Source organism: Solanum pennellii, chromosome 9, assembly GCF_001406875.1.
Source record: "Solanum pennellii chromosome 9, SPENNV200".
In the NCBI taxonomy this organism is placed as follows: Eukaryota; Viridiplantae; Streptophyta; class Magnoliopsida; order Solanales; family Solanaceae; genus Solanum; species Solanum pennellii.
This window is the reverse complement of record NC_028645.1, coordinates 78,631,865-78,659,763: the sequence shown is the minus strand read 5'-3', so window position 1 is coordinate 78,659,763 and position 27,899 is coordinate 78,631,865. Positions and strand designations below refer to the sequence as shown.

Genomic DNA, 27,899 nt, shown 5'->3' with positions numbered 1-27,899 from the left:
TCAACATACACTTTATCCTCCTCCTACTCAGGTCTTACAAGTAAGATTTCATTGATATGTTAAATATTCAATCGTAAATTTAGTTATTATTTGTATATTAAATTGAAATCATCACAAAAATTCACGAACTTCAATTCTTGAATTCGCATATGTATTTATTTCTACAAATTCTAAATCCTCTTATTAAAAATTCTAAACTCCGCCTCTCTATATATATTTCTACTCCCAAATACTTAACCACCTGCTCGACAAAAGAGTCGTACAACGCGCTGAGAGAGATTTTTTATTTTTTTTGGTTCAAATGGGGTTCGGTATTAGGCTCGGTAATACGTGCCTTCTAAAATTCTACAAAATTCAATTCAAAGCAGCAGTTTTTTCTTTCTCTGTTTTGTTGTTGTTTGTATAAAGCAAATAAAGCGCTTTTCTTGCATTTCGTGGGGGAGAGAGGTGAGTTGAGTTTGAGGGGTAGGTGAAAAAAGCAGAGGAAAAGGAATCAAGCAAGCCAAAAACTGAAGTCTATAACACATTACAAGTATTTTGTAGTGTAATTTTTATTTGGTGAATGAGTTAGTAGTGTGTACAACAAGAAGATTACAGAGAAAAAGATTGAATCTTTATTACTTGGATGTCTTTTCTGAGCTTTGTTTATCAGTTTAGATCTTGTTTTGAGCTCTGAATTCTTAATCTTGACTTCTTTTGGAGAATTTACTACTTGGGGTTTTGTTGGTTATTGGGAATTTGATGCCTGACCTATCATTCTTGGGTTTTTGAGATAATTTGCTACTTGGGGTTTTGTTGGTTTTTGGGGATTTGATGTCTGACCTTTCATTCTTGGGTTCTTTCAGATAATTTGCTGATTGGGGTTCTGGTGATTTTTAGGGAACTTTGATGTTTAGGTATTCAATAGTATTATTATCAAGATAAAGGTGGTTTCTTTAGCTGTTTGAACTAAAAAAATGGCGGCTGATGGAGCATTGTCTTTCTCGGTGACGTCTGTGGTAGAGGATGTTCTTCAGCAGCATGGAAACAATAGCCGATCAAGAAATCTTGATTTGGATGCCCGTAAAGCAGAAGAAGCTGGTAAATTCTACTGTACTTTCCTGTTACTGATTTTTAGTTTTATGTATTTTGTGTCTTTTACTTTGTGGCTGATCATGAGTGATTAGGCTGTTGATTCAATGTAATTACTAGCATATTCATGTGATTTTAAGAAGCATAAGTTGGAAATTTGTATTATCATTTCCAAATCATTGATGTTGAGTGATCTGATGATCCTTTGTTTGAATTGTAGCAAGAAGGAGGTACGATGCAGCCGCGTGGATAAGAAAGATAGTTGGAATTGTGGGAGCTAAATGTTTGCCAGCTGAACCATCTGAGGAAGAGTTCAGGCTTGGTTTAAGGAGTGGAATGATCCTTTGCAATGTACTTAATAAAATTCAACCTGGAGCTGTGCCCAAGGTAATCAATCCAACCCCATCTACTATAATAAAGGAAATCAACCAATCAATCAACTATCCCTCAATCCAATACTGGTAGAATTGATTCACTCGAAAAGGAAAATTGCAAGTTGAAGATTAAAGAAGATTCTTGATAATGGACCTATTTGTTGGCAGAATTGTTGTTTTTTCATTTCAGAGATTGACCTTTATCATTGATCAACTACTACAGGTTGTTGAGAGTGACTCTGCAATTACCTCAGATGGACCTGCCTTGTCTGCATACCAGTACTTTGAGAATGTCAGAAACTTTTTAGTTGCTGTGCAAGAATTGGGGATTCCTTTATTCGAGGCATCTGATCTGGAGCAGGTAACTATTAAGTGCATTTGATGGGGGTCCAAAGTAGTTTATTATCACAATTGGACTCTTAGTAATTGAGTCCTAGTGTTGTTGTATAGACATTCTCATGATTGTTATTGGAACTTCTATAGAAGTATGGAGTCATTGAATGATAGAGCTGCATTCTTGACAATTATCAGGGAGGAAAATCATCAAGGATTGTGAATTGTGTTTTGGGACTTAAATCCTACAGTGATTGGAAGCAAGAAGGTAATACCGGAGTCTGGAAATTTGGTGGAAATATAAAATCAAATGCATCAGTGAAACAAATTGTGCGGAAAAATTCTGAGCCATTCACAAATTCATTGTCAAGGAGTATGTATGAGAAACCTATAAATGGTGCATGCATTGAAGCTGAAAAAAACAAAACGGTAGGTAACCTCTGCTTGACTGAGGAAAGCATTACATTCATTGAGAATAATGAATTTAATGGACGAACACTAATCAACTCTTATCCTTACAGTCCAGCTCTTCCTTGAGCATGCTTGTTCGTGCAATTCTAACTGATAGGAAGCCAGAAGAGGTTCCTAATGTAAGTTGAAATTCATTAAGCTTGATAAACTCTCCTTTTACATTTTTGTAGTACTAAGTGGAAGCAATGCTGTGAAAGCTTCAATCATTTCACTTGTTCCTACACTTTCATTTAAATTACTTGCACTTGTTCAATCTTTTCAGCTGAAGTAGGGAGTGTCAAGCAAGCAGTAAAGAACTTAGACATGTAGAAAAGAAATCAAGTGAACTTAGACTAGTTGGACATTGTTTAACATTGTACTAGCCTGAGATTTAGTTTCTCATGAAATGTTATTTCCTGGCGTTGGATTTTCTTTTTGAGTGAATTATGGAAAATTATCCTGTGTCGGGGAAATTGGAGATGGGAAGTTAATTTACAAATGAAGTGTATAAACGACCTAGTTGTCTGGTGGAATATCTCTGGACCTTGTAGTCCTTGGAACCCCTTGTTGCTCAGGCTATTCCCTGATAGCTTGACAGTTAAAAAATATTTTTACATTCTTGATTTTACTGTAAATTACGTGTATTTGCAATTCACAAGTTCAATGTCGTTTGGTTCCTTGTCACCAGAAGTATTGACCTTCTGTATTTAAAGTAATTTACACGATTAGCTCTTCAGATATGGTTGATGTCCTCGCTGATGACTTTAAAATTCTTTTGTCTGGTATTGTCATAACAACTCATGACATCAAATCCTGCACCAGAATTTCTTTCACATATATGTTAACTAGAAAAACATTTCTCACAATCATTTACTTTGAAGATATGATTCTTTGTTTGACCTAACCTATGATATGCATGTGATGGTAGAACTTCCTGCAGACTCCTACAGTTCACCACCTGGAAACTGCTCGAGAGTTATTAGCTATTATCTGTGATTTTATTTGGTATATAGTGCCATTTGTTCTTAACTCCAGAAATGTTGTGCATGCTACAGCTTGTGGAGTCGGTGTTAAACAAGGTTGTTCAGGAATTTGAGCATCGCGTTGCAAGCAAAATTGAACCGGTAGGTTTATTTATACTCACCTATCTTCTCAATTACTAGATCATTCATTGTTGAAGTTGGATTCTAACTTCCCTTGTAGTCACTATTGATTCAGTGCTCTCAGTTTTCTCTTTCCATTCTTATGCTCGTATAAACTCCTTTTATTGACTCCAGCCTTTGATTCCTTCTTACAATATCTACACAAACAAGAAAAAGTAGAATAATTACTCTACTTTTTTAATGTTATTTACATGTGTCATCTTATGCTCTGACAAACCATGTAACATCCTTCCATCAGAGTAGAGCAACTACAGATGATTCAACTGGTTCTTGTGATAACAAATCCCTCATAAGACAGACTTCTGATAGTGCAAAGGTGAGGTATCTAATTCATAACATCCTTCTGTTTTAATTAAAGAAGTACAATTTCATGTCAAAAGACATGATCCCTCATATTTGCAATTTTTTCTTCCTTCTAAATCAGGTTGACCAGAGGAATGTGACCCTTGAGAAGAAAGCGGACTCCTTGCCGGATGAAGAACGTGAAAGAAGATATGTGAAACAATACACCATAGTTGACCAACAGCAAAAAGACATTAAGGTAAGCATTGAAGATCGCTAAGCATGACTAGACCCTCAAAGATGAAAATTTCAATTTCTCCTCTATGTTCTCATGAGCCTTACTGTCCTATTGTAGAACCTGAAGCAAACTCTTTTGACTACCAAAGCGGGTATGCAGTTCATGCAGATGAAGTTTCATGAGGAAATGCGTAGTATTGGTAGGAATATTGCACGATTCATTATTTTTTTTGGTTATGTGGTGTGGGGATCTCATTGATTTATGTATATTCCTTGATTGAGCATTTCCACCTAATTATATTGCAGGCATGCACATAAATGGCCTAGCTCATGCAGCTTCTGGTTATCATAGAGTTCTTGAAGAAAATCGCAAGCTTTATAATCAAGTTCAGGACCTTAAAGGTAACATTCTTATGTGGTAGACCATGTCACTGTGTCTTTCTTCATCTCTTACTCAGCCTTTGAACTGAAGGTTGTCTGTTTCTGCTCAATTAGGAAGCATAAGGGTTTACTGTCGAGTAAGACCCTTTTTGCCTGGGCAATCTAATTCTGCTAGTTCTGTGGATCACATAGAAGATGGTACCATCACAATTAGTATTCCATCAAAGAATGGCAGAGGACGAAAGTCTTTCAACTTCAATAAAGTATTTGGATCTTGCTCAACTCAAGGTAAATGTCAAATATAAAAGAGTATATAATGTTGGTAAAATGGTATTTAGGTTTAACTTTTATAAAGATTGGAATCTTGACTTTTGATTATGTTACACCTCAGCTTTCTTCAGTGGTTTCCACTTCTTAGTTCTTACTTTTCTGTCAGGCGAAGTATTTTCTGATACGCAACCACTGATAAGATCAGTTCTTGATGGCTATAATGTCTGCATTTTTGCTTATGGCCAAACAGGATCAGGAAAAACCTACACAATGGTTAGTTAAAGAAAAATATCTCCATCACAAGTAAAATCTTATTCTCTCTGTTGTATGTGCTAAGAAGCTCCTTTGTTGTATTCAGACGGGACCTAACAATCTCACAGAACAAAGTCAAGGAGTAAACTACAGGGCTTTAGGTGATCTATTCCTTCTCGCAGAACAAAGAAAGGACACCATCCACTATGATGTGTCTGTACAGATGATTGAGATATACAATGAGCAAGTTAGGGATCTCCTAGCTTCTGATGGTGTAAACAAAAGATATCCTTCTCAATATCTCATCATTTACATTTTAATGATCTTTACTAATCTTCTTCTGGATATATTGAATGTTTGGCAACAAACATTGTTATATTATTTACTTTTTAAGTGACGTTAAGCTATGTGTTTTTACACAATGTGTTGATCTCAACCTGTCGTGCTTAAAGCCTTAATACTCCTGCATTCCTTAACCCAGAATTACGTTAGAAATCCGTAGTGCTTCTCAAGGACTAACTGTACCAGATGCAAGCTTGGTTCGTGTAGCTTCAACTTGTGATGTTATTGATCTGATGAATTTAGGGCAAAAGAATCGTTCAGTGGGTGCAACAGCGCTCAACGACCGCAGTAGCCGCTCCCACAGGTCTGAATGCAGAATCTTTTCTTTCTCTTAATTTGATTTCTAGTGCTTTGTAAGAAACTTATAGTGGAGATGCTAATTCTTTCTGGTCTTGAATGTGCAGTTGCCTAACAGTTCATGTTCAGGGTAGAGATGTGGCTTCTGGAGCTATTCTTCGTGGTTGTATGCATTTGGTTGATCTTGCAGGAAGTGAGAGAGTGAACAAATCTGAAGTAACAGGAGATAGACTTAAAGAGGCTCAGCACATTAACAAGTCTCTTTCAGCTTTGGGTGATGTTATCTCTGCTCTTGCCCAAAAGAATGCACATGTCCCATACCGTAACAGCAAACTTACACAGCTTCTACAAGACTCACTTGGTAGGATATAAGTAGATAATGGAACTCGATTGTTCTCATGACTCATTTCTTCCTGTCTAGTAATGATTGGTTTTTGGTACATGACTTTCTTGTAGGAGGGCAAGCCAAAACTTTGATGTTCGTTCACATAAGCCCTGAGCCTGAAGCAGTAGGAGAAACAATTAGCACACTTAAATTTGCAGAACGTGTTTCTACTGTTGAACTAGGCGCTGCACGAGTAAATAAAGACTCTACAGATGTCAAAGAGCTCAAAGAACAGGTTTTCTTTTCTTCTTTTTTTCATTTTAATTGCCTTTTCTTTCTAGTATAAAAAGTATTCCTGGTATAGATTGGTTTGTTCTGAAGGACAATATCTTTGTTTTATCAGATTGCATCTTTGAAAGCAGCACTAGCAAAAAAGGAAGAGTCAGTTCCCATGAAGCATAAGGAAATGAGCAGTCCATGTGGAATGCAGCCATCACCCATTCAATCTAACCTACAGAAAAGAGAAATTCTAGGCGATTCAAATGTCCAGAGGAGACCAATGGACGATGTTGGCAACATAGAGGTAGAGTCTCTAGACTTGATTATCTCTAGAAGTGCAATTATTTATTACACAATACAAACTCTTCTATCGAAGAATAATTTATCGAAGTTTTTTAGTGTTTAGTGGTGTTTTAGCTCAAACAATAAATAGATGCTGCAATACTTGGAAGAGCACTAAACTTGAATAAGCTTATACCAAAACTAGAGCACAACATACCATTAGTCAAGTCTTACAACATACCCAGTGTAGTCCCACAAATGGGGTTTAGGGAGGGTAGAATGTATACAGACATTTGTGAGGTAGCGAGGTTGTTTCTGATAGACACTCGGCTCAAAAGAAGTGTAATTGATTGAGAGGAAAATATAGCTATATAGCAACATAGCAAAATAAACAGAGCACGGTTGAAGAATAAGATATTACGTGAATACTAACTAATACGACTAAATAAGGAGAAGAAGAGAAGTGGAGATTAACTACCTGCCTCTCCCACGTAAAAGTTCGAAACGTTAGAGAAGTTTCCTATCAGTACCCATTTTGATGTACGTGGTTGTAATCTGCAAGACCTTGCTTTGACATCTACTTATGTGCAGATATCCAGTAATTCTGCATTCAGACAAAAGAAGCCAAGCTATGATCTTGATGAGTTACTAGGAAATTCTCCTCCATGGCCACCAGTCAACAGTCCATGTGAAAACTACGTGGGATATGATAAAGACACGGGCACAGGTGAGTGGGTAGACAAAGTAATGGTGAACAAACAGGACACTATCCATGGAGTGGGGAAGCCCTTTGGATATTGGGAATCTGAAAATGGCATGTCTGATGCCTTTGCTCAGAAATATCTTTCAGAATCATCTAAATTAAGCCAAGAAAAATCAAGTAAGCTTATCCCATTGGGTGAACACTTTGACATCACTCCTGCTGATGAGCTGGAAGAATTTGATGCCACGACCAGTGATTCATCTGAGCCTGATTTGCTTTGGCAATTCAATAATTCCAAACTAAACTGTTTGACTAGTGGGAATGAGTCAAGGATCCAGAGATCAAATCCAAAGCATGCAAAGAGCCCAGAAACGAGGTAATCTCTCATGCATTCACCTATTTATAAACACTTGAAGAGTTGATCAATAATAGTTGTTGATCAATCAATCAACTACATTTCAATCTCCAAACTAGTAAGGGTCGGTTTGTTCTACTCTATTCGGGCTCATTTCACGTTTAACATTTCATTTAACTGATTGTCGCAGGAACATGCCTTACAAAGTAGGGCCTTCACCATCACGAAAGACAAATGGAATTGTCCATACACCTCTACGGAATGGGAGGCATGCCATGCCAACTGAAATTAAGCGAAAAGCAGGAAACAGGAAGTAGTAAGGGTGTATTATGGCCAAGCTGTTTCCAATTCTTTTATTTTTTTGGTTATTATTTCGGAGGGTTGTATGAGAGAGTTGTTTTTGCTTTACTAACAGAGTCTCTCTCTGGCCTATTTGATCATTCCCTTCAAAATTTGTATTTTGATTTATCTGAAAAGGCAATAATTCCGTTGCGTGTAATCTTTACATCATTAGATATGTAGAGTTCAAGTTCTTTTGGTAGAGAGCAGTGTGAAGATCTTCAAAGGTTGTGCTTCCATATAACATTTTGTGTCATAGTTGAGGATTTGACATGTACATTTTGCACATATTCAATTTATTTTGGTTGTGCTTTGTAGTAAAAAAAACCATAAGTTGATTATGAAACTATTAATTTCTCTGATTCTTGGTTTTATTGATGTCCTGGCTATTACAGATTATGATCACATAATGAGAAACAATGTTGTCCCAGGTATGTTCAATGATGAAAAGTGAAATCACTGAAGGCAAAAGGGTATTCTGAATATAGTTGATCCTTAGACAAGAAAAGGAAGTAAGGGAATCATCCCAATTTTCTAAATGGAAAGAAAAACCCTAAAGGTAAGGTGTTGGGGTCGATGAAGTGGGTTGAAAATTATTCAAAGTAAGCAATTGGAGTGTGTAGATGGATTTTTCATGAGTTTCTATTCAAATTATAGCGAAAAAAAAAATATTAGGTGGTTTTTGTGGACATTGTTATTGAATATTTGTGCTAGCGAAAGAGAGCAACAATAATATATACAAGTGTAATTCCACAAGTGAGGTTCAGTGATGGTATTGTGTATGAAGCCTTAACCCCTACCTTGTGAAGGTACTAAGATTGTATTTCATAGATCTTTGAATCAAGTAAAGCATATAAAAAAAAAATATGTCAAACAAATATAAGAGAGAAAAAATCATGCTGAAAACAATGAAAAGAATAGAACAGTCGCGATACAAGAAAAGATAACAGTAACTAAAGCAAATGAAACATGAGGTAATATTAAAATCAAAGAATAAGACAGTAAAAAAGTAACATAACAATACTAAAAGTGGTAGGCAACACTCAACTTACTAACCTTCTATTCTAATCTTCGATCTTCATATTTTTCTATTTAAGATCATATTCTTAATTAGTTACATGTAAGTCATATCAAGTCTATTCATCTCTTTCCAAGACTTTTAGTTTCTACGTCTACCTCTCCTTATATAGTCAATCTCTCACTAATCACCATTTTCCACTAAAGTACTTGCGTTTTTTCTAATTCATAGCGTTGTCCTAATATTTATACAAAATAATATATAAAATTCATTTATGAATAATATTAACTAGCTACCAAACGACCCGTAACCATCAATAAGGAAAATTGTAAAGATGCAAGAAATTTCTAGAAGGAAGACAGTGACCACATAGTACATCCCTCATAGGAACACCACACACATTTTCCTCAACTTACACAATTTGTGGGTATAACAAGAAATCCAAACAGTTCCTAAAAGTAGTATTCCCTCCATTCATTTTATTTTATATGACAATATTTTATTTAATGTGGAGTTCAAAAATAATGAAAACTTTGAAATATTTACTAAATTATTCTATAAAAAAGTAAACTCATTTTTCTTTCTCCTCATAAATGTATTAAAGTATTATGTTTAAAATTAAGTGGAATCAATAAAGGTAAAAGAGGAATTGTATCTTTAAATATTTATCATATGAAAAAATGTGACATTCTTTTTAAAACTGACAAAAAATAAAATAATGCCACATAAAATAAAACGAAGAAAATAGTAAAAATCTAGAACTTTCTTATGAATAAATCTCCCTTCTAGAATCATGTGATATTTGTGATTATTATTAAATTCATTTCTTGCACCTACCAAAACCTTAAACAAATTAACAACTTTTTTCCTTGTACACTAAAACCAAGTGAGCAATATATTAGTATTATATTCACCAAATAAAATAAAATTTCTCCCCCTTTTTTGGGAGTTCAAGAAAATGGAATTTGTGTCCAACAATAGTGGAGTCTCTTGCTACTATGATGTTCTTGGAATTTGTAAACAAGCCTCACATTCAGAAATTCGTTGTGCTTACAGAAAGCTTGCTCTGGTAGTTTTTTTATTCAATTTAAGTGTCTTACGTTATTTTAAAATCTATTTTTTTATTTAAACTTTATAATTTTTTATAATGATGTTAAATTTTTAAAATATATCTTTAACCAAAGATTTTTGGAGTAGATTTTAAAAAAAATGAACGTATTGTTTGTTCATGAAATTAGATCAAATATACTAGTTCCAGAAATTGGCTTAAACCTATTTTCGAGTAAATTTCACTTTCACTCATAAAACTTAAACTTTAAGAAAAATATCAAAAAGTATGTTGAGGTACAATTTGAAGAATTATTTAAAACACGATTTTTTTTTAAATTTTATGATTAAACGCAAACTTATGTATATATATAAAGGGTTCAGATAAAAACTATTGAATTTTTGTGAGCTAATATAAAGAACGTCTAAATTTAATTGATAACTAACTCTATAATATTTTACCTGACTTGTTTAAGATCACGAGATTTATGTTTCATTTTTTGTGTTGTGCTCTATTTTACTTATATCTTTTGATTTATAATTTATTTTATTTGTTGATTGAAGAAATGGCACACAGATAGATGGATGAAGAAGGATCCTTGCATTATGGGAGAAGCTAAACATAGATTTCAACAAGTTCAAGAAGCTTATTCTGGTATGTGAATTTACCTTCTTAACCCCATTAATACATGTCACCACGAAAACCACGCACATATCTGTTTTGAATCTTCGTTTTGACCTAACAGACCTTACATATTTATTTTTTAGATCGTAAGTTTAAAAGCATATTAAATAAGCAAGGAGTTTAATGAATTACCTATCGATTCAATTTATCAAATTAAAATTCTGGTTCTGCTTTGATTTTATCTATCAATTTGCAGTTCTCTCAGACAAGAGGAAAAAATCACTATATGACACTAAGTTGCTTCAACTCATGGGAGATGATTCTGATGATGATAAAGTCAGTTTCTATCTTCTTCTGACTTCGATAATAATTTCTCCGTTCATTTTTGCTTGTCAGTTATAGTTTTCTTTTTAAAAAAATAATCATTTCTACTTGCTCACTTTTAACATAACAGGAATTTTGTGAGTTTATGCAAGAAATGATAACAATGATGGAAGATGAGAAATCTAAGGTAATTTGCCTTCGGTACATTTTTTTTATAATTTTTTGGTTTCATGTGTTTTTTAGTAATTGTAATAAGTTTGTGATTGAAATTTGTAAAAATTTGTTAACAGGGAGAAAACACATTGGAGGAACTTCAAAAGCAGTTTTTAGACATGACAAGTGAATTTGATAAATTTTCAGAATTTAGTTTCTCCTTTGATGAATCTCTTAATGGCAACATGCCCAAAAAGAAACGTGTATATCAACCTTGATTATGTACATTTATTTTCTTATTGATTCTAAAGTTGCTAAAATTCCCATATCATATGAAGTCAAGATGTTTTGTCAATGCACGCAGCATTTCACGTTATCAGGATTCAGGTGAGCGTCACACCTAAAGGAGTATGACGTAGACAATCTAACCTAATGTAAGCATTGATGATTGTTTCAACAGCTCAACTTGTGACCTATTGGTTGCACCGAGCAGCTCACATTAGCAGCTCACATTAGTCGGTCTAACGTAATGCAAGCATTAATGACTATTTCCATAGATGTGACCTATAGGTCACATATAGACAATTTACTGTTGCCAATAATTCATTGTTTAGTTTGAGAATAGTGCTCAAGGAAAGGCCATTGCACAGAGCATTTCACATTAGCAGGGTTCAAAGGAAAGATGTGTCATACCTGTAGGTAGAAGTATGATGTAAACAATCTTAACCTAATGCAAACATTATTGCTTATAAGTCATTGTATAGTTTGAGAATAGTGCGCTCAAAGAAAGGCTGTTGCACAGAGCAGCTCGTTGCACAGAGCATTTCACATTAAAGGGTTCAAGGAAAGGCCACACCTGTAGGTAGGAGAATGACGTAGACAGTCTAACCTAATGTACGCATTAGTGACTGTTTTTATAGCTCGAAACTGTGACCTATAGATCATATAGAGACGATTCACTGTTGCCAATAATTCATTATATAGTTTGAGAATAGCCTCAAATCATGTTTCCTCTCAAGTTAGCTGGCAGTATTTCAACATTCATCTGGATTACCTTTGCAGCAACAATCAGCAATGGCTACAAGCCTACAAGCTTACGGGATACAAACAGGACCTTAACTTAAATCAAAGGAATGAAAATGTCAAATTGTTCTGCATTACAAACTGTTTCCTCATGATCTTCAAATGTTTTTCTAACCAAAGAAGGAAGAATAGGCTTTGTATGTTTAAATGAAATGGCTAGAACTTTTATTGCAACAATGACAATCAACAATAACACCCCTTCAACCATATAAGCATTAACCAATCTTACTGCAGTCTCCATAAAACCCAATTTACAAATGTAAGACAATTTCGTAAAGAAAAAAGAAAAAATCAAATGAAGAATGACACGACAAGGAACAATGTATCTGAATTTACTGAACTACCAAAACTTTTCTTACACATGAATAAAAGAAACTGATGCTGTACACAGAAACGATCTGCTGCTGCGTTGAAGAGAATGCTCACCAGAGTTTTTTGACGTTGACTTGGTAAACCATGAGACTGAATATTCTGACTTGCATCTTATTGGAGGATTGTACACAGAACCAGAACAAGATATGTGCCTCGTTGTTCAGGTTCAATGAATGAATAGTAGTACCAATCGGGGTAGGATTATAAAACTGCAACTTCAGTGTATGGGTTTGGAAGAGCAAAGCAACTGGAAAATGATCCTTGAAGCTCGGGACATGGTTCAGGAGATACATTTTTAGAAGAGCCTGATATATTAGAGCATAGCCATGGTGTAGAAGGGTCGGATGAAATGGAGATAGAGATATTTGATAGACATATAGAAGTGAAGGGAGATTCTGATAGCCCGGTGAAATTCCCTGCTATAGAGATATTTGTGCCAACAATGTCCTCAAAGGTGATTCCACTAACTGTAGGTAACGAAGAAGGATCATATTTCTCATCTGGATGCGTATCAGAGTAACCAGTGGCCTTGATTCCGACTTGCAAGTTATCCATAACAACATTTGAAATGAGAATATCTTTGATGTAACCGCCTCTTCCTCTTGCTGTCTTCAGCTCAATCCCGGAAAGGGAGTCATGCAGCGAACTAAGCTCTACTAGCACATCGGAGATACCACCAGACATCTCGCTACCAAAAGCCACACCAGCACCTGCAGCGGACTGTAACCTCACTCGTCTAATGTGGACATTTGAGGTAGGTTTCCCGTAGGAAATCCCATACTCATCCCAACCACTTTTAAGAACGATAGCATCGTAACCCATGCTAATGTTGCTGTTTTCAATGCAGACATGCTCAGAAGAATCTGAAAAGTGGATATGAGGTTGCATGTCAGGTCTAGAGTAACCAATCCTTCTTTTGTTGAATAAAAAAAAGAAAAATAAGGAGAACAATATACATGCTTACGGAACATCAGGCCTCACTATTTCACATCGTCTTAACTACAAATCTATTCCGGGGTCATGTATTAATCATGAGAACATTTACTCAGGGACGAGGAAAAACAGCTAGTACTTCATATTGCCCAACTAAAATCTAGAGCAATGTGTGTCTATGATACTAAAGAAAAATCGTGTGATCAGAACTCAGGTTTTAGCAGTATTTGGAGAGCTAGAATTTAATCTTTATTTACAGCTAAATTTTTAATCCTAAAAATGTTGTTTTCCATTGCTTGAGGAAGCTTTGTGATGTCAGATAAATCAAAGCTATATTTGAAGACCTGTGAACATTTAACTGGTGAAGGTCTAAGGTTACAGATATTTATTAGCTTTGGACGTTTAAAAAGAAATAAGATTAATGATTTCTTTTAACCAACCTGGGACAATCCCATTGGTGAATGGGGAGTCTTGTGGAGTATAAACCGTTAAGTTCTGAATGACCACATTACTGCAAGACATGAAATTTTCTCAAAGATTAGATACTCGGATCTTACCACAAGCAAAAGTAGATGAAATATTGAACTCCTTATACAGATAAATTGAGTTACCTGCAATATGCTGGACGGATGTTCCAACCAGGAGCATTTAATAAGGTCAAGTTTGAAATAACAACATTGCTGGAGCTAACAAACTCTACTAGGTGAGGTCGAGTATAATTTAAGGAATGGGAATTGAACTTCTCCCACCAAATAGAGCCCTGGCCATCGATAGTACCATTGTTACCTGCAGAATTGTTAAGAAATAAGCAGGTTGCATAAAGGTAAAATAAAGAGGAACATAAACTAATAGAACCACTCAATGAAGGATTCCCTGCCTGTTATTACAACATCAGTTAAATTATTTCCAGAGATCAAGCTGCGGTATCTTCCATACTGTGCTTCAATAGATCGGCCATAAGATGGTAAAGCTTCAACTACATCCCAATGATCGAAATCCTGAATAGTTAATGCACAAATTATTAACCGCGACATGCATTAAAATGCTTAGAGATCTAAGTTAATGGATAAAAATTGAAGCACTTATCAAAACCATCATCAACAAAACTTGAGTTATTGCAGTCGTGACAACATATTAGTTAACCTCTCTATTGGAGTTACCATGTATATGTCAAGAATTTCATTTTATTTGTGAAATAGTAATCCATGGATCCTAATTCCGAAGTGCCAATGTATCTCATCCTTGAAACCAATGGTTGACAACCCTATTACACGATGCTGAAATTGTTTTAGCATTGTAACTAGGCTAGTCTTTTGTTTTAAACACAAAAGAGATGATAAGAAATGCAACATGGACACTAAGACAAAGTTCAGAGGCTAACCTCGGATGCTAGAATAACAGCATCTTTTTCCAGGAACAGTGTAAGGTGGCTAGTAAGATTGATGCTTCTAGTCAGCCACTTTCCAGCAGGAACATAGAGCTGCGCTCCACCCTTGTCAGCAAAGGACTTGAGATAAAAAATAGCATTCTGAAACGCGACAGTATTAATAGTTTTTCCATCACCCACAGCCCCAAAGTCCAATACTGACACACTGTGAGGTCTAGGTTTCAAATGCTTATTGAACTTGCATTCTCCTTCAAATTCAGTTTCACTCTGTACTATACAGTGACTGAACACCAACAGCAAAAGTAGCACTGCCTGGAAACAAAATCAAAGAGAAAAGGTAAATCATCCAGCATTTTACTGAATTCAGTATCATGTAAGCTAATAAAATCTATGTCGCGGCATAATGTATTTGCAAGTTCCCTAATCAGCATCACGGAGATACATTGTCTCGGTTCTTCCTGAACATATTTTGGCATAATTTCACTGTTTGCAGATCTCACAGAGAGAAAATTCAAGTTTTTTGGCTGCTGCTATATTTTCTTTTCATATTCAAATCAAACATGGAGAAAGAAGATAGCCACGTTGAAAAAGTTTAATCTTTACCCACATTCAACACAGAAAAATGCTGAGAAGAACCAACTACAAAAAAAAGCTGATGTGACAAAGGAACAGGAAACACCAGTAGAAAGAACACAAGTAGATTTTCTTTTCCTTTTATAGAAAAAGCTCTCAACTTGATTAGTAACCTATAGATAGAGACTTCATTTGGAGCACAAAACACTGAGAAATTACAGTACCTAATAAGTGTTAACTTCAAATGAGAATGAAAAGAGAAAAAGTGTATTTATAACTTAGTCAGCTTTCATAATTTATATCACACTTCATCAAGTCATTGTACACCATTAGTAGTTTCCCAATCAGATCCCTTCTACCAGGATTGATGTGCTAGAAGACAAAACAAAATTTCACTATAAAAATCAAAACTTTATGATTGCAAAGACCATCCAAACAAATCTTGAATCCACCAAATCCTTATCTTGAAAATACAATGTAGACAAAAACATTAGGCATCTCAGTTAGATAATAAAAGAGATCAAGCAAATCTCTACAAAACCCTGTTAGTAAATCCAATTCAGAGCACAAATACTAAGTTCTAAGCCCCCCACTCCAGCCCCACCCCCTAGCAAGGAAAAGAAGTGAAACCAATTGAACCAAGAATCAATTTTTAACCACAAATATCACAATCTAGCAAATACCCACTAATTTTTCAAGTGAAAATATCAGATTAAAGACATGAAAATCAAGATTTAGTCAAAAAAAACAAGACACCCTCAGTTTAAAATTACAAGAACACAAAAATGAAAAAAATAAAATAAACCAACGTACTTACTAGCCTCTTCATGATTGTGTTCTTCTCTGACATAGTGACATTCACAAATCTTGAACCACTCACCCCCTCTTCTCCAAAAAAGCTTAACACTTTCATAACCAAAATGAGAAGAGGGAGGATGAAGAAGGGAAGGTAGAGAAGAGAAGAGAAGAGGGTGTGTGTAATTTGTATGATAGATGAGAGAGTGGCAATTAAGGAGAAAAAAATATATATAATCCCTCCGTCTCAATTTATTTGTTTAATTTTAACTCGACACTAAAACCATTATTTTAAGAGTTTTCAATCAAAATAACTTTTAATCAATTTTGAAGCTTTTGAATAAAATAAAAATACTTATAGAAAAAAACTTTTTCTTTTAGAATATTTACATCAAGCTAACGCAATTTTCATTAATATATAATATAATAAAATAAAATAAACAATAAATTTTTATTTAAGATTTTTGACAAAATAAATTAAAAATCATAAGGTGGAATTTTTATTTTAAGATTTTTAGCTTGTAAGTCCTAAGCCAAAAATTAATCCAAACAGATTCAAAATTTAAGAGAAAAATGACGACTTTTAAATACCATGGCCTAACAATCTTTAATCACGTTGAGTTAAAAATAATTAAGACAGATAAATATTTTAAGTGTGAAATTTATACTCTTAATAATTTACACATAAAATTAAAAAAAAATTAATTTAGATCTATTTTTGACTAAATTAAATTGAAAACTATTAATACAATACTATGGCTACCAATAGAAAAAGAAAAAACGGATGGTAAGAGAAAGGGACAGCGAAGAATTAGAAAAAGACAGCTCTTCATCTACACATATTATTATTAATATTTATTATTTAAAACTAATAAAATAAAACAAAATGAATGTGAACAATATTAATTGGGTTCATTTTTGTATACGTCGTCTTATATGGAAATAATGGAAAATAAAGAAAAAAAAACGTACAGAATAATTAATATTTAATTAATGTAATTATTAGTCATTAATCACTCTGTAATTTTGTTTTTATTTTTCTAACGGACATTGCCGACACTCAATCAACAGAACAACAAACGGCTGGAGAGTAGTACGAGGCATTGACTGAGTAACTACTACAGTTACAGTTATATAGACGCATGACTTTTAGTCATAATACTAAGCAATTAATAGGTTCCTAACTCCTCTCCTTCACAAAATTAATCATTTTTACCTGTTCATTTTGTATATATAATCGTAATATTGTTTCATTTTAATTTTACACAAAAATAACTTTTAGCGATAATAAATATTAACATTAATAGAAAGTAGTACAGTCTTTATCGATATTTGTTAAGTGTCATTAGAATCAATGTTGCCAAAGATTTTAGAGACATAGACAGAGAGCGTTAATTGTCGATAAAAATATATATTTAGAGACAATTAATTTTTAATTAGCGCTAATGATTATTTTTTATATAGTGTAAAACAGATGTTTTGGTTTGAGTTCTGATTATGGAAAAAATCTTCTTATGGACCTCACATTATGCGATTCAAATTTAATCGGGATTGCAAGGTATTTGAACACCGAGTTAGTTATCTTTCAAAAAAAATAAATTGATATACGGTCTTAGGTCCTAGAAAATGAACGAGAGAATGGATAATCAATGTTGATGATAAAATAAGAGGAAATTAATTGTTGTTTTTAATATGCTAAAAGTGATATGTGAATTATTGTTGAAATATTAAACGAGTTAAAAGTAAGCGAGATTTAAAAAATAACTATTTTTTCTAAGAGGATAGCTTAATGGTAAATAATATTCAGATTTATTTTATTAATATGTGAGAATACTGACAAATCAAACCTGATTAAAGTGAGAAAAAATTATGGTGAAAATGACTATACATTTAGGAGACATTTTGTTACATGAATTAGGTGTTTGCTGTGGGTATTAACTAAATTCAGGATCTGAGGGCTTTTATTATATTTTCCATATAAAATTTGAGATAATCTTATTTTGAATCAAGCGATTTTTTATTGGCATAGTATAAATTTTATATGTGAATGTATTTATTTTTTATTAGAATAATATTGTTAAAAACTCAATTACATCTATTTTGGAGAAAATAAATCATCTCCATTTTCACTCTTAATCGAAAAATCTCAAGTCATAGTGAATTTTCAATGTTTCAAATGACACAAAATTATCTAATCGAGTCAATGAATTTCAGACATGAAATTTAACTTGTTATAACTAGTTTTGTCCTCTTTATTTTTTGTATTTTTTTGGTTAATAATGCTTGTCAAGTTAGTTTTTTCAACGTGTTATTTCAGTTATTTCATCAAATATTTATTACTTGAAGAGTCGTTTGGTTTTCCTACTAAATTATTTTTTGAAATTACGATTTCTTGATTAATTTATGTATAATTTGCATAAATTTCATAGTGCTAAGAGGTAATTACATTATTTTTCTCATTTTTTTTCAAATTAAAAAAATTCCTTAAAATTTATAGATTTTGAATATTGCATAAAGGTTTCAGTTCGAGCGAGAACCCAAACAGGTGAGGCGAGAAGATCTTGATCGAAAGCTCCATTGTTCTGAACAGTGAGAAAGAAACCAAAAATATCACTAGACTTCTGAATACATACATCAACAAACATCCGGATACATACTCGAATATATCCTAGAGGAGATAGAACATCCATATACATAAGAGAGCAGAGAATAATATCTGATGTATTTAAGAGAAAATAAAAATTATAATAAAATAAAATATATATTTTATTCCATTCCACCAAAGAAAGGGGATAAAAATAATCTCGATTTTAATTTAGATATAATGATAAATAAAAATAATGCAAAATAATTTCCAAACCTAAAAAAATATCTTATCTTATTCTGCGTATCAAACGATATATAGAATAAGTATTATAATTGGGGTCCTTATGAATGGGATTGCATGTGGTTGATGAGAAAAATAGTAGTGAGCCCACATGAATGATGTGTGGGAAATGCAAGGCTGGCATTAGTGAGGGTGCCAGATCATATGGCTCTAAGTGGGCCCTTTGTCTTCTTCTTCACTAATTAGTAAATGACATTTGTACCCTCCTCTTCTGGTCCTCCTTGTCTCTTCTGCTCCCTTCAACTCAATCTAACAATTATTCCCACTTTTTTTATTCTTTTTTATATTATTATTATTATTAATATATACTATAATTATTATTCTTTGTGCTTTTCCAGTTAGTCTTATTTTGTTAGTATCTCTTTTTTTCCCTTTTTTTTAAACTTAACACTACTAATTGCCTCCTAAAAGTCTTTAAGGTGTTTCTTACAAGTTTTCTTTTCTTTTTGCAAAAAAAAAAAAAGTATTTATTTCAAAATGAGATTTTTGGAAAATTTTAAAATTAAGTAAAACACGCTTATAATCTGATCGAAAACAATTTTTCTATCTTTCATGTAAAAATAGAATCACCTGCATATACTTTTTGAATTTTATATGTAAAGATATGTTTGAATATATTATAAGTGAAGTTCAATTACATGCTAATAATACAAATAAGATTATTAAAAAACGTTATATGTAAGCTCATGCATGTTATAGAAAATTATTCTCAACAACTTCACTTGATTAAGAGGTCATAAGCTGAAATTTTTATTATTATTTTTTTTATCGGAGAAGAACTATTGAGGAGTTTATTTTTTAGATTTGTTTTTATTGTAATTTGACATATATAATGATTAGGAGAGTCATATTAGTTGTGTTAACTTATTCTTATTATTATACGTGAATAACGCAGATTTAATTCCTGAAAATTCCCTCCATCCACACATTAAAATTTTTAAAAAATTACTCCTACATGTTTTTTTTTTTTAAGAATAACATCAAACAAATACTTTTAACAATCAGAAAGAAGTCACAGTCCGGGTGGGAAACTCTTCGAGCGGATCAAACTCTTCTTTTCTTCCTTTATTACGAGATCCAGAAGTAGAAAGAAGTTGTATCGGAAAGGTGGGTTAGTCGCCTAGTGACATCCTAAATCCAATTACTTCACTCCCCTCAAATTCAGGATCTCCCGCTGCGTGAATTTCCTGAGAAACGAAGTCATAGGCACGTAGGTTCAGCGTTAGACCGACTACTCCAAGAGCACTCATCCATAAACCGGTTACTGATACAAATAACATAAAGAAATGAATGTGAAAAAAAAAATTAGACTCAAAGTCTTTGCAAAAGGTGAAACAGAAGTTTTACCTTATTTTATTTTCCAACATAGGTTTGTGAGTTGAAAATATATAGTATCTCAAATATATGCATCAATATTAGTTAATTCAACTTCAGGAGTCAATGCTAAATAATAATAAAAAATACTATATAGGTAATCTATAAGTTTATATAAATTTTTAAGCGTTAGTTTTAATAACATCCATTGTTATTTATTTTCCCCTGATCATGATGCAATATTTTAATTTATCGACTTGGTACATGTCAAAAGTGTACAAGTGTTGGGTTACAACAGTTAATTAATTAATACTAGTAAAAAATATTAAATTAAGACCAACAAACTATCCTTCTGGGAAACAAAAATAGTTAAATTATCCATCATTCTCTCGGTTAAATTAACAATTACGGATTTTCAATAGGATAAAAAAATAGTTTATGACTAAATATAATTTATAATAATAATATATTTTGTTTAATCTCATAAGTTAGTTTTGAAGGGAATGGAATGTACGTGAACTTCACTTCTACCTTTGTGTAATAGAGATGTTATTTTTGATAAGATCATATGTCCGGAACAAAAATAATCAAAGTAATTTTTTTTTCTCGAAAAAATACAACAGCAAAATAACAAGATATAGCAAGCTAGTAAATTAATAAATCTAACATTAGTGAAAATTAAAGAATAACATATTAAGGTAGTAAATTAATAAATCAACAGATAGTAGTAAAAATTAAAGAATAAAATATTACACGACTATTAAGTAATACTACTGAATAAGGAGAAGATGAGAAGAAGTTACATCTCCCACGTAAAAGTATGACAACATTAGACTATCTATTGAATATCCTAATCCTCAACTTCTATATTGTTTTACACATGGTCATGCCTCGAGTAAATTGATATGTCGTATCTTGTTCAGCTAATCAAATCACCTCCCTCAACCCTTTTTCGATGTAGCTCTACATCGACCAAAACTTGTTATAGTAGCCTCTCATATATACCTCTGTATTGATCCTTCTGTACCTCTCTTCACATGTCTAAACCATCTCAGTCTCATTGTTCACATCTTGTTTGTTACAAAAACATCTTCTAGAATTCCACCATATCTGTATTTTAAATTATAAATATGAATTAATTTTTAAAATTTTTCCTTGATCCTTTGATTTTTTTTTAAAAAAAACAAAGATATTACCGTACAAAAATTCATAATGACTTGTTTATGATGGATATTGGAAAAGGTTAAACAAGAGAGGGCACACAACATGTTACACTTTAGTTGAGCATATTTTTTATTTATTTATTTATTTTTACATAAAATGCATATTTCGAAACCCTAAAAAGGTTTCCTCGGAGAAACTTAGGTGACCACATTGTACCATAGATTAAAAAAAAAGTGCTTGGAACAAATATTGCAAAGAAAGGGAGGATTTAGAATTTATATAAAATATTATTTTATACATTTTTCCTTTTTTGCAAAATAAACGGCTTTAAATATATAATTAAAATTTGGAGATGTACTTATTTGTTATGGACTAGGAATACAATATCATTTGTTTCGTAAATTTTATATCTAATCAAATGATATCATACTTAGATTTGTATATCGTCAAGTTCGAAGCTAAAGAAGGAGGCTTTGAAGCAAATACAGGTTAATCTCACCCAGTGGCGTGGCCACATGGTGGTCAGGGTGTCTAATTACACACCTTTTGTTGGATAAAAATATTGTATATATACAAGTAAAATATATACAGAATTATTAAATAATATATTTTGGACATCCTTAAAATAATAAGTTGTTATAGCCCGATGATTTCACTTCTTTAAAATGAGGAAGTGCTCGTGTGTTTAAATCTCACTGATTGTACTTTTTTTAAAAAGGCTTTTGTTATACTACTTTTAAACACCCTTTATAAAATTCATAGCTTTGTCACTGATCTCACCAATGACTTATTGAGTTTATCTTTTAATTATTGTGGTGAGTTACATAGTTTAATGATTTTACTATAGATTTGTGACCTTAGCATATAATACAAATAGTTATCACTATTACAAAAAAAAAAATACTATATAGTTTTGTCATTTTAATTTAGTGTTAGAAAGAGTAATAATCATTGGTTAAATTAAAGAATACTTCTTTTTCAGACTATTAAAAGAGATTGTAATCTTCTTCTTCTTTTCATCACACGTTAATTATCAATTTTGATTACATGCCTAAGTTGATTAACGTTGTCCCCTTGTCTTAGCAAAAAATAATAATATCTTAAGGACTTTCTTATCGAACATGATAATTAAGATAAAGAGATTTTTTTTAATTGCTTCCTTAATGGCCTTCAATTAATCAAAGTTCGATTTCTTTGTTTTCTCCTAATTAAATAATTTTAACCACGAAACAAAATATTCAAAAACAGGGTTAATCATTTATATAATGAAATTTGAATAAAATTTGTGCATATCATATTTTCTCATATTATATTTATGAGATTACATTGATATATCATTTTATTGCATCAAATATTAAGTTTGAGTTTAACCTTCATCCTCGACAAAAATTAGGAGCAACTAATTTTAAGTGTGTTAAAAGCTTCTCACCGTACTATGGAATCAATTTTAATTTACTCTATTTGTATAATTAATTATGATTTAAAATTAAGTTAATACTGGAACAAGTAGCGTAATGAGAATTTTCATGAAGAGAACTTAAAATACAAAAAAACAAAATATACGAAGGAACTAAAATCGGAATTCAGTATCATCCAATGGTGAATTTACACATGTTATTAGAAGGCTAAATAGTTTATTTACCTAGTTAGAGGTTAGAGATCAATCATATTCTAGAAATCCTAGCTAGTTTTAATTACCTTTAATAATATTAACTTTATATACATAAAAAAAAATAACTAAATTCATATATACAAACGAAACAAATCTTGTTACATTTGTCACTCTGCTCATATTTAATACGTACTTCATTACAAGTCAAATATAATAAACGAAATTTTCTCCTAAACACAAGATAATATTAGATCAAAAGTCTAAAATGTGTTTGACCATCATAGTACATGGAATTTTATCTTTTTTGTTCTTTTTTGGGTTGAAAAGTATGTTTAGAATTGAATTATGTCCTGCATTTGCGCCATTTGAAAAGATCCTAACGGGAGAGTTTTACCTACCATATATGATTTATATCCTCATCCACATGCATGCACCAATATTTTCTTTTGTCCCTTGTGAATTCGTGATACAGTGATCAGTGTTTAATATTTATTTTAAGTTTAGCTAATTTAATTTTACATTAGGAAAATGTTAAACTCTATTATTAAAAAGGTCAAATACATAAACAAATTTCTAAACTTGTTGAATTTTTTCCCTTAGGTATCTCAACTACGTCATTTTTCAATTGAATCATTGAACCACCCATAATTTGTTTCTTTAAAACACTGTGGGTTAATTTTGATCAGCTTTTCTATTGTAAATGTCTTCAATTGTGTTCGAATTGTAATAATTTTGATTGAAGGAATGAAGACAAACCATGTTAGTCGCAATTGTTTTCTAATGTGTTCAAATGACTTAAGTAAAACACAATTATTCTCAAACATTTTCACTATCAATTGGACTAATGATTTGTGGAACAACATATGTATCCTCTATTAATATCCCTCACAAATCTGGTTCCACATCAGAAAACGGTATTTGCTTAAACGGAACAAATTATGGGGGTTCAATGATTCAATAGGAAAATGACGTAGTTGAGGTACCTGAGGAAAAAAACCCAACAAGTTTAAGGATCTACTTATGTATTTGGCCTATAAAAAATGACTCTACATTCAGTAAGATCATAAGTCTTGTTGGTCATTGAAATTTGTTTCAATGGTATTCGGTGTTCGATATTTATTTTGAAGTTTGACTAATTCAGGTTCGCATAAAAAACTTACATTTTTGGGAGGATCATATCAAATGTAATTTGTGCAATTGGAGCTTCAACTCAAGATCTCTTATTAAGATTGATGAGAAGTACACTTACCACTCTATAATAATTTTTTATAGACATCGAAAATTGGAATGTGCGATAATGCTTATTTTAAAATAATAATTTATAGGCCAAATTTGGTTAGAAGAATATGGAAAATTGTAATGAATTTAGCTAATATGTCAATATAAATATTTATTTTTCGAAATATTTTGTCCATACATTATATATGATATAATTAGGCATGGACAATAGCTAACTTACACAATATATTACTAACATAAAAAATTTATAATAAATTTTGGGACATTTCCTTTTGAGATATATACCTTCTAATTAATTATTTACTACTTTCTCTAACAAATTTAAGCTAATATATTATTATCAAAAAGTCATTCCGTTGTTCATACCACCATGTTAGTAGTAATCAATTAAATGTTGAAAATTAGGTCTAAAATAGTGCAAAAAGGGCCTTTGATTATTGAAAGCTTAACAATCATTTGCTTACTTTGACAGTTGACAAGAGAGGCATATAAATGATAATATAATTACATAGATATTTTAACTGTTTACGGATAAATTAAAGAAATATAACATTTAGAAATTAACAGATAATTAATATATATAATAATGAATAAATTGTACATAATTAGATGATTAAAATCAGTTGAAAGGAACGATTCAACATATATACTGTGCCATATTCTTCTTGTTTATCAATCTTGGTACAAGACATGTGTTTAAGAATAGAATGGTTTTTATTTTTATTTTCATGTTCGGTTGGTTAAAAAAATTATTTCTTTTTTCTAGAATAAAATTTGAGGATAATGACTTTTGAAATAGGGAAGTTGTGACATTCCATATTAATTATGTCACGGTTAGAAATAGAGTTTTTTCGCTGCAAAAATCAACAAAATTTTCTATTATTTCCTGTTAAATCAATTAATTAAAAAAATACATGATGAAAAATAAATTCTTTAAAAGCTGATAAGCTTTCTAATTTTTCGATGCGGAGAACATTAGTACTATTCTTAATTCTTTAATATATTTTACTTACGTATCATAAATAGTAACAAATAAGAAACCACTTATTTCTCTATTTAACACAATTCTAATTTTTCAAAATGCACACATATAGGGCTAAAAGTTATAGCAGCTGGGGAAAATGAAAGGTTGGTGAATGGTGGGTCAACAATGAAGAGATATGGACGATATTCAGACTCTTATGAAAAAATGGCATTAAATTAAAAATGTAGAAAAAAATAAAACTTCACAAATAAAAAGAAAATTAAAATGGGATACTAAAAAGGGAAATTTCGCTTTCAGTATAATAAATTTAATTAGGCTCCTTAGCTATAGTTTGCATATATTATGGATTTGTAGCTACGGCTTACTCGTTTATATAATTCACATCTCATTTGTGTAATTCACGCGTAGTTGTACAATTAAGTTATTTTCGTCCATATTTGATATAAATATGATAAAACTCAAAATATAACAAATTTATACAAACACAAATATCTGAACTTTAACCAATTATACAAAAGTTATATGAATTTCAAAAACTGCATACATACTTTTACACAAACTTTAAAAGTTATACAATTTTTTTTTGAATGTAACTGATGATAAAACTGAAAAAACAAAAGAAATAATTGACATATACAAATACAAATTAAATGAAGAATTATTAGTGATGAATTGTATAAATCTGAACCACAATCCACGTAAGTAACTCTTAATGTTAGTAGTGAATTGTAAATTAGATAAATTATAACTTATATTAACTAATTAACTAATATATATTTGATTATTCAAAAAAAAAATCACAATTCACAAATATGTTAACCAAAATGGCCCTGTAAATGTACATTCTCATAGCCAATGGGTTATGGGCCTTGCATCACTCTTCCAACCCAATATCCAGTCCACATATCGTTGGTCTTTAGTTTTTAGTTTTTGATTCTTTTTTCCTTATTGTTTGTTTAGTAAGAATTTGAGGACCAAAAGGAGAAATTACAGAATCACAATTCTTTTTGTTTCACTTATTTTCATTATACTCTATTGCTTTTAAAATTTTTCAAAATTTCTTATTTTTTTAATGTATAAGAGTTGATATTAAATGTGTCAGAACCAATATTTAATGTATCCGAGCCAATATTTAATGTATTTGAGCTAGTTTTTATTGTATCTGAGCTATATATTAATATATCAGAGACATTATTTAATGTAACCGAGCTACATATTGATGTCTTCAAGATAATATTTAATGTATTCGAGCTTCAATTATTGTATCTGGATTTTTTAATTTTAAGAGATTAATGTAATTATATACTTATTTAGGGATAGATTGTAATTTCATATTAAAACTAGAGAAAATTGTACATAATGACAAACTAATAATTCAAATTAAATGCTACAACCACACTTTGATGATTTAATTATGCCCTGTAGCATACTATTTGTCAGTCACCTCTCTCCCTCAAACTCTCGCTCGTCACTCTCCCTCTGTCGCTCGCCTCTCTCGCTTTATACAATCAGAAATGTATAAATTGTGTTTACAAAGCGAGCGAAAATTGTATATACACATGCAAATACATATATTTTCGTCATATACACTTATAATTATACAATACAAATATTCTCTTGCCCAGATTTCTTTTACTTTTCTCACTTTCTCGTTTTGTACAAACACAAATTATACAAATTAAAATACAATGAATAATTTATGTTTATGTAAAGCAAGAGAGAGAAAACGATACTTGATATGCAAACGTTTTAGGATAATGACAGAAATCTCACCTTTAAGTTCTCTTATTACCATTATCCTCTATTAGTTATATAAATTCCCAAAATCCCTCATTTTGACACATCAGATTAATGTATCAGCACATCAAATTAATGTATATGCCGCATTAAATTAATGTATCTCGCGCATTAGATTAGTGTATCATGTATAAAATATACACCAGATTAGTGTATCATGTATACAATGTAATATATCTTACTTAACGATTAATGTATCTGGCGCATCAGATTAATGTATCAGTGCTTATATTATTGTATCAATTTGAGGGATTTTTGTAATTATAAACTTATAAGGGACAAATGAAAATTTTACCTTAAACTATGTAATTTCTGTCCTTTGCCCAACATTTTATTTCGATTCAATTGTATACAAATTCAAATTTTATACAAAATTCACATTTTATACAGATATACAAACACATAAAATTGAATTGAGAGGTTGTCAATGATTTATACAAGCGAGAGGCTGCCAACAATTTATACAAATAGCCTGGTAGCAAAATTATACAAATCTGAAGAGGTCCCAGCAAATTATACAAACGAGAGGCAGCTAACAATTTATTCAAATGACCTGCCAGCGAAATTGTACAAATCTAAAGAAGAGTCAGCAAATTATACAATTGTTTCTTTTGTACGTATGTATAGCCAAAAATAACCTAACTTCTTTTGTATATATGTATAACAAAAATAATCATAGCATATTTGCTATGAAACACAATTATAGAAACTATAATTATAAAACATACAAAGTTATACTATTTTATATAAATTTTACATTTGCTATGGCGAAAATTGCGCTATGAGATTTGTGTAATTTACCTGAACTTATATATTATAGGAATTTCTCCCAATATTATCGAATGGTGTGCCGTTA

At 31.6% G+C, this 27,899-nt stretch overlaps 2 protein-coding genes, 1 long non-coding RNA gene and 1 pseudogene across 3 annotated transcripts; 2 read left to right on the top strand and 2 right to left on the bottom strand.

Moving 5' to 3' along the window:
• Window positions 1-255: 255 nt before the first annotated feature.
• On the top strand, window positions 256-8,097 carry LOC107031650 (kinesin-like protein KIN-14I). The gene is made up of 19 exons (XM_015233090.2): window positions 256-1,080; window positions 1,292-1,458; window positions 1,669-1,806; window positions 1,977-2,207; window positions 2,300-2,368; window positions 3,284-3,352; window positions 3,630-3,707; window positions 3,816-3,932; window positions 4,029-4,110; window positions 4,217-4,312; window positions 4,406-4,579; window positions 4,728-4,834; window positions 4,920-5,098; window positions 5,301-5,459; window positions 5,560-5,813; window positions 5,909-6,072; window positions 6,181-6,360; window positions 6,930-7,417; window positions 7,587-8,097. The coding sequence occupies exons 1-19, from the start codon at window positions 957-959 to the stop codon at window positions 7,711-7,713; spliced, it is 3,003 nt and encodes a 1,000-aa protein (XP_015088576.1). The 5' UTR covers window positions 256-956; the 3' UTR covers window positions 7,714-8,097.
• Window positions 4,949-6,934, bottom strand: LOC114073979. The gene is made up of 2 exons (XR_003574456.1): window positions 6,817-6,934; window positions 4,949-5,953 (listed from the first exon to the last, which is right to left on the bottom strand). It is a non-coding gene; the product is annotated as an uncharacterized LOC114073979 (long non-coding RNA).
• A 1,482-nt stretch (window positions 8,098-9,579) lies between the features above and the next one.
• On the top strand, window positions 9,580-11,257 carry LOC107030680 (annotated as a pseudogene).
• An 870-nt stretch (window positions 11,258-12,127) lies between these two features.
• LOC107031335 (probable polygalacturonase) lies at window positions 12,128-16,261 on the bottom strand. Its single transcript, XM_015232658.2, has 6 exons — window positions 16,068-16,261; window positions 14,672-14,989; window positions 14,168-14,288; window positions 13,902-14,076; window positions 13,731-13,801; window positions 12,128-13,220 (listed from the first exon to the last, which is right to left on the bottom strand). Exons 1-6 carry the CDS (start codon window positions 16,161-16,163, stop codon window positions 12,559-12,561), a joined length of 1,443 nt encoding a protein of 480 aa, XP_015088144.1. The 5' UTR covers window positions 16,164-16,261; the 3' UTR covers window positions 12,128-12,558.
• Between the last annotated feature and the right edge of the window lie 11,638 nt (window positions 16,262-27,899).